The sequence below is a fragment of the Gorilla gorilla genome, chromosome 23, assembly GCF_029281585.2.
Source record: "Gorilla gorilla gorilla isolate KB3781 chromosome 23, NHGRI_mGorGor1-v2.1_pri, whole genome shotgun sequence".
Taxonomy (NCBI): Eukaryota; Metazoa; Chordata; class Mammalia; order Primates; family Hominidae; genus Gorilla; species Gorilla gorilla.
In genome coordinates this window covers 28,194,770-28,202,144 of record NC_086018.1, presented here as the reverse complement: position 1 = coordinate 28,202,144, position 7,375 = coordinate 28,194,770, and the positions used below count along the sequence as shown (strand labels likewise).

Sequence of the window (7,375 nt, the reverse complement as noted above, 5' to 3'; positions counted from 1 at the left end):
GAAAGGGAAGGGAAGGGAAAGAGAAGGGAAGAAGGGAAGGGAGGAAAGGAAGGGAGGAAGGGAAGAAGGGAAGAGAAAAAGGGAAGGGAAGGGAAGGGAAGGGGAAGAAAGAAGGAATCCTAAGTTCCTGGAGACAAAGTGGACACGCTAAGAGTTAAAAAGCAGCCATCACGATGAACATCTGTTGAGTAGTGACTATATGTGTGCAGGGCAGTTTACTTGAATCCGCTTGCTTAAATCTCACAAAAGTATGAAATAGGTGTAATTATTATTCAGATTTTATAGACTGAATAAACTGGGGGCTAGAGAGATGAAATACCTTATCTAGAAAATGAGAGGTTTTGAATCTAGCAGCCTAGGCCTTTTCTTCACTACCTTGCTAAAAGGAAGATGAAAAACTAACTTTGCTTGCTTACCCTAGAGCCAATTAGTAATTACCCATATGGAACCTAGATGCTCCAGACTTCACCAGCCTTCAGGAGTCCTGAAATACCCAAACAACAACCCCTTAAAATCCACTCTTATACCAGGTTTCTAAGTGTCTGAGACCCCAAGGAATGCTCCACTAGTGCCCCATAGATGTTTCTGGCTATCTCAAGCAGCCTGCCTCTCCACTCCTGCCATGGAAAAACCCATGCACTGCTGAACCTCATGGCACAGGTAAGTCCAGACTAAAATGTTTCATGAGCCTGGGCATGCTGGCTCACATCTGTAATCCCAGCACTCTGGGAGGCTGAGGCGGGCAAATTGCTTGAGCCCAGGAGTTTGAGACCAGCCTGGGCAACATGGCAAAACCTCATCTCTACTAAAAAATACAAAAATTATCTGGGCGTGGTGGCATGTACCTGTAGTTCTAGCTACTTGGGAGGCTGAGGTGGGAGGATCACTTGAACCTGGGAGGTCAAGGCTGTAGTGAGCCATGATTGCACCACTATACTCCAGCCTGGGTGACAGAGTGAGACCATCTCAAAATAAAATAAAATAAAAGTTTAATGAGACTTTACTACTTTACTACTAAAGGCTCTGGGATAACATGATGGAATTATAACACAGGAAAAAGCCCTGAAGCTGAGTAAATCAGCCTATTACCAGAAACGCTGGCCAATCCCTTTCTCAACATCCTCTATTGAGCAAATCTCATGTGCAACTTCCAGCCAGGTTGCAAAGGAATAGTTTACACATAGCCAGTGGTACCTGTGAGCCACCACCTACTGTAAGACTGAGTTTGCTCCTCCCAGACAGCAAAACTCTAATTGCAGAGATATTGTGCACCCAAGGGGATATTATATGAGCAGATTAGCTCCTTAGGACCTCAAGTCTTGCCATTTCTAAATAGGAATTTGACTTTACCAATGGATAACCCAAGGGCCCATTAATAAAAGCTTTTTTTTTTTTTAACTAAGACAAGGGTGTCCTCCTTCTCTATCAAAACTGGAAATTATGTATCAAGTCTCAGCCATGACCTCAGTACACAAATCACACAGTCACACTGAAAATATTACCTTTTTTTCCTTTAAACAAACTAAAAATGTCTAAAGGGGATACATTTAGGCATTTTCTCACTTGTACAGAATCTAGAATCGTACATTGTAGTGGACCTTGACTTAACTCTTACATGCATAGTGTGTTCAGTTTCATTTTATTATTTGGGACCTCTTTCTAAATGATGATGATTATAACTGAGAATTATTTTATTATAATATTTTGTTGAAGTCCCTAAATATCCAATACTGTTGGGTTTGAAACCATAAATTGACAATTTTAAGATACATTAAATTTGGCTCTAATGGTTAGTGGAATTTTAAGAACACACACACAACTCTGAACTCATGTGAATGCAACTTTGATACTGATGAACATTTCCAGCCTCTTCCTGGAAGAGGTGAGCTGGAGAATGAAAGGACCCAGACAGCAGAGGGACCTGCAAGAGGGGAAATGAAGGTGTGGTTTCGGTGCCTGGCTTCAAAGGCTGGCGGCAGTCATGAACCTAACCCATGTCTTTCCAGCTAGACCAAATTTCTGTAAAGACAGAAAAACCCCAAACAGCCAAATTCAAATTTCCCCTACATAACTTTTTATTTAATAGTTTCCAACTATCATCATCTAATCTTTGTGATCACACTGATGAACCAAGCACAGTCAGAGTGAGGGAATGGCTGGTCTAGAACAGCTCAGGCATCCCAGCATGGGGCCTGTTTTCATTCTTTTCACTAAAGTGTCAGCTCCTTGATGCACTTGTGTTTATTCATCCCATTACAATTAAGAACCAAAATGAATAGAGAAAAGATTTCTTTCCTTCTAATAAATCATTCAGTAGATAGAACTGAATACACTCCAATATTGATAGCTGGTTGCATATTTGAGCTCTGCTGTGTAAAATCAGATAGTTCACATTTTCACAGTTCTCAGATTCCCTTGATAACAGATCTCCTTCCGTGTGTGCCCAGCCAAGGGCACAGGCCCAGAAACTTCTCTGTTGTCTCACATACGCACTGCCTCAGAAACACACAGTCCACCTACTGGCAGTGATAAAGACTGTTCAGATGGGGAAAGAGGTGTTAATAGAGATAATAAAATCACTATAGAAATTTTCTAGATAGATTCAGATTTGAGACTTTGACTTAAAGGATCTGTCAGCCTTAGGCTAAGTTTATGACAATCACAAATACAGATTATGAGCTCAATTCCCCTTGAAGCAAAATAGTTCCTTTTGAAATCCAGATTAACTAATTACTCAGTAGTGGTAATTTGCTTTGAGAGTCTTTATAGAGTTTTTGTGAAGCTCCTCTGTGTTCAAATACCTGCAGTGAAGACAAGCTCACTAACTCACAAGGTAGCCCATCTCAAAATTTTGACAACTGACAATTGTAGAGTTAAAAAGCTCCTCCTGGGCTGGGTGTGGTGGCTCATGCCTGTAATCCTAGCACTTTGGGAGGCTGAGGTGGCTGGATTACTTGAAGTCAGGAGTTCGAGACCAGCCTGGGCAACATGGCAAACCCCCATCTCTACAAAAGACACAAAAATTAGCCAGGCATGGTGGCACATGCTTGTAGTCCCAGCCAGTCCGGAGGTTGAGGTGGGAGGATCACTTGAGCCTGGGAGGTCAATGTTGCAGTGAGCTGAGATTATGTTGAAAAAAAAAAAAAAGCTCCTCCTTATAAATTGATCTCCTATAGCCTTTACCGATTTGCTCTTAGACCTTCTCTCTGGAGAGACACAAACCTAATTCCTCTACTAGACAGCTAATCTCTTTATGTGATTCTCTTCAAAGAAATTACAGTGACTCAGTCTACAATTCTATCAAGGATATAAGTCCAATACCTTTCCCCTCCTTCTTTCAGTGGCAGAGCAGGCTTTCATGAGTCCACTTAATACACTAAAAGAAGGGGAAATACTCCTCCTTGCCTGCAGGCCCCATTGCTATAGCCCAATTTAAGACCCCAGTTTGGTAGGCTGCCGTAGATAGTCAAGAATGGCTGAGAGTCTGGCAAGGGGCAGTGCTGAACAGGCAGGCTCCCTGGGATTTTCCTACAGAGATTCACTTTAGTCTGGGTCAGAGGTCATTGGTTCTCCATTGTGTGTGTGTGTGTGTGTGTGTGTTAGAATCTGGAGAGTTTTCCACAGTGCCTGAACCTGAGAGTTTGATTTAGTAGAAATGAGGCAGGCCTAGTAATCCATATTTTAACAAGCACTCCAATTATTGATGTTCTCACTACACTTTACATTTGGAGAGATACTGATGTTAGCAAAGAAACTTTTCCTTTCTGTGTGAAGAAAGATGAGCAAAAAAAAAAGTCTTGTATTTTCATTTTATTTAACCATAAGTCACACACTTAATATTTAACTTATTGGTCCTATCCATTTAAATTAAATTACTAAACCTCATTTTATAAGTTACTAAATCTCATGTTATATAAATAATAGAAATAACACTTTAAGTCATCTATTGTTCATCTCATACTAATCATCAATTAAGTCTATCCAAATTCTTCCAGAATAAGGAGGGAACTAATAGCATCATTTGCAGGTTACAGACTGATAAACTGAAGTGCTTCTTGGGAAATATTTAATATAGGTCTTAAGAAGAGAGCCAGACTCCTGAATTGCAGCATGTTCCGTGTTTCGGATTGGATAACAGAACAGGGCCTGGGGCCAGAGTTGAGGCAGGGCACATTTTGGTCCCACAATTAGCTGATCAACCTCGTGACTGAGGTTAACACATAAATCACACCTGGATAAGCACCTCCACACATCCTATGCAACTCTGTGGGAATTTTTAATACAGCTAGAGAGGGATTCCAGTATACAGGTTACAACAAGTCAAAACATTTCACAGCAGTCTAAATAGCTGAAGAGTTTAATTATGCAAAAAAATCCTTCTTTCCTTTGAGAACAACAGCTTTTTTCCAAAATAGCTGCTGTGGTTCTTTTACAAATATAATATAAAAGGTGCCTCATCTCTAACCCAGCTTTGAAGTAATGCTATCCAGAGGCAGCCCTATTGACCCGCTTTCCTTATGGCAAAGTGGACTCACGTCCTACCTGGCCAGTAATTTAGCACTTAGCAACTGACAAAAAAAATTGAGCAAAAAATTTAGAAAAAGGTTTTGGTAACAGGAATGTACTTTCCTGCTAAGACAGTTTATGCATGTTTTTACAAAATAAACTTATTTTAAAATAAATGTAGAAGGAATATTTAGCTTTCATTTTCTGTTAGGGATGAAGACCTTCACTGGTTCACTGACCTTCCTCTTCTTCCTGGAGCACTCAGAACTTTGCTGACTGCACACAAAATTCATTCTTTGAATCTGTGAGAATCACCAGAGAGAGGCACAATTCAGCAGAGATTTTGACATCTGCACAAGACATATATAAGACAGGTAGACCAAGCATTAATCCCTCAAGTTGCATAACGGATCCAAACCTGCTTTCCTGTGGGCTGGTTTGGCCCTGCACAGAGGCCCTGCTGCCAGTATCAGAGTCTGGTATTCCAAGTTTCAGGAGCTGAGGTCCCTTGGAGGCAGCCAGTTTCTGAGACAGTTTCTTGGCTCTCTCTAGTGAATTCAACACATCCAACTCTTGAGAGAAGGCTTGTTAAGTTGTGGGGCCAACAAGAAGCAATTAAGGTTTAGGAGAGATCTGGGGCACTGACTGCTTTAGAGGCAAATGTAATTGAAGTCCCAATTTCAGGTAGCAGAGACATACTGCTTTGTGTTTTCTATCGTATGTTCAGAATAATGAATTAAGAAGAACCATAACCTTTCTACTGAGGAGTATGTTATTGATGAAAGGGAAGTTGGTTAGTGAATCATTATAGATATATATTTTGCCATTGAGTTTGGCTTTGGTAAAGATTTTAGAACTTATTTTTGCTTAACTGGGTGAACAATTAGATATATTATAATCTGCCAAACAATCCCTAATGCCTGGAATTCCAAAAAACAGATAGAGGACATTTATATATTTTCCAGCCACTAGATGGGAGGAAAGGTTTTTCCATGTCCTATGTTTTTTCTTTGGAAGGAAAATGGAATAAGATATACATATATTATATTATATTATATTATATTATATATATTATTATATATATTATATATTATATATATTCTATAATATATATAATATATATATTTAAAGCAAGACTTGTGAGAATATATAGTAGAGTTTCTAAAATTATCCTTTTTGTCCTTTGTAGGAGAGGCATGTTATTATTATTGATATGTTATTATAACAAAATAGTGGAAGTGCAAATAAAACATTTAAGTGTCATTTAGGAACAAAGATTGTGTATCAAAATGGCTAACTTAAGTACTAATTCATCCTTCAGTTTTAGAAAGCAGTTGAATTTCTGATCTCAGGAACCACAAATTCCCTTTGGCTTATACTAAGACAGTAGCTATACAAAACTCTGAGAAAAGATATAGAGCAGCCCCTCAAATAACTCGTTTACTTACATGTAAAAATTTGAAATGGGCTGCTCTAAAGGAAAGGAAATAGCAACATAAAAAGTCAGAGCACAAAAACCAAGTTGTTATCTAGGAGATGAATTTGTTATGGTTTGACTGTAGGAAAAAAGTATCTGGTAAAAGTTAGCTTGTTGCTTGGCCATGGTTTCCATTCAAACCAAACTATCCTCACTTCTATCAAATCTGGGTACACATGAAAGAAGAGAAGATGAGTGTACGAATTCTCAACTGACCAGTTGACCTGATGGTTTAATAGTTTTGTTCTCTTTTTTCTTCCATTGTTCAAATAAATCCAAAGTTTAATTACAAGTTGCAGAACTCTAATTTTATTGCAGTAAGTCAAAATATCTTCAATATCTCAAGGTAATAGTGAGGCCTGGGAACTCTCAATGGTTCATAGAAAATTTGTGGGCTGAAAAACAAGTATGTTATCAGCCAGGGGACACTTCTTAACATAGACAAATAACATATACACACTATATAAACCAACAAATTTATCCACACAAAGGAACATTTGAGAAACATTTTTCAGGTGTATTCCAACTGGCTGAGTTTGTACACTCGATGCCAAAGCCAACAAGCCAAGCAAAGGGCCAGTAATCAGGCAGGCTAGAAAGATTATCTGGATGATCCGAACATCAGATGATCATCAAATGACTTCTAATACTTTTCATATTATATTTTAAACATACAGCTTTTTAAAGTGTTTCTTTTTTAATTATTAAGTGTTTCTTGATGCAGACTAACAAGACGCTGCTATGATCTGTTTACCAGTAGAGCCTCAGGAGTAGAGTATCCACATATGTATCTGAAAAAAGCCCTGAAGATATGCTTTCTGTATATGATGTTGCCCTACTTTCCATCTTTGGTTTAGTAACATATTCTCCATTTGGGGAGCCAAAAAGTAGGCTTTGCCTTAAGCACAAATAGGATAGCCAGCTGATTTGGTAGCAGTATTTGGGAAGCTCTAGAAGGGATCCCTTCTTCTAAATGACTCTTTTTAATCACTTATTCCTTTATTTGCTCCCTTTAAAAATGCTTGTTACTTGAATGTTCTCCTAAAGTTCTGTCTTTGGCTGTCTTTCTCCTTATTCTCCACACCTTCCCTGAGTGATCTCATCCACTTCTAGGAATCAATTACCCATTCATAAGCAAAGACCCCCACATTTATGTTTACAGCCTAGATCTTCCTTCTGAACTTCAGATCCATGTGTGTATCCAACTGCCGACTAAAAGTCTCCACATGGGTATTCCAAAGAAAACTCAAGTGCAGTCTGCCCAAATTGGAATTCATCATCTGCTTCTCTAAGCCTGTTCCCAATCTTCGTTCTCACTCACCCAAGGTGTCCAAGTTAAAAATCAGAGAATCATCCATGACTACTCCATCATTCTCATGCTAGCGTCTAATT

At 38.9% G+C, this 7,375-nt stretch overlaps 1 protein-coding gene across 3 annotated transcripts in view; it reads right to left on the bottom strand.

Annotated features, from left to right (window-relative positions):
- Positions 1 to 3,795: 3,795 nt before the first annotated feature.
- Positions 3,796 to 7,375, bottom strand: part of HORMAD2 (HORMA domain containing 2) — a 90,109-nt gene continuing 86,529 nt past the window's right edge. For all 3 annotated transcript variants that reach the window (XM_019018586.4, XM_055374170.2, XM_055374171.1), the window contains one exon: positions 3,796 to 4,808. In XM_019018586.4, coding sequence (XP_018874131.1) covers positions 4,704 to 4,808 — 105 coding nt within the window. In that variant the 3' untranslated portion in view covers positions 3,796 to 4,703. The remainder of the gene's footprint in view (positions 4,809 to 7,375) is intronic.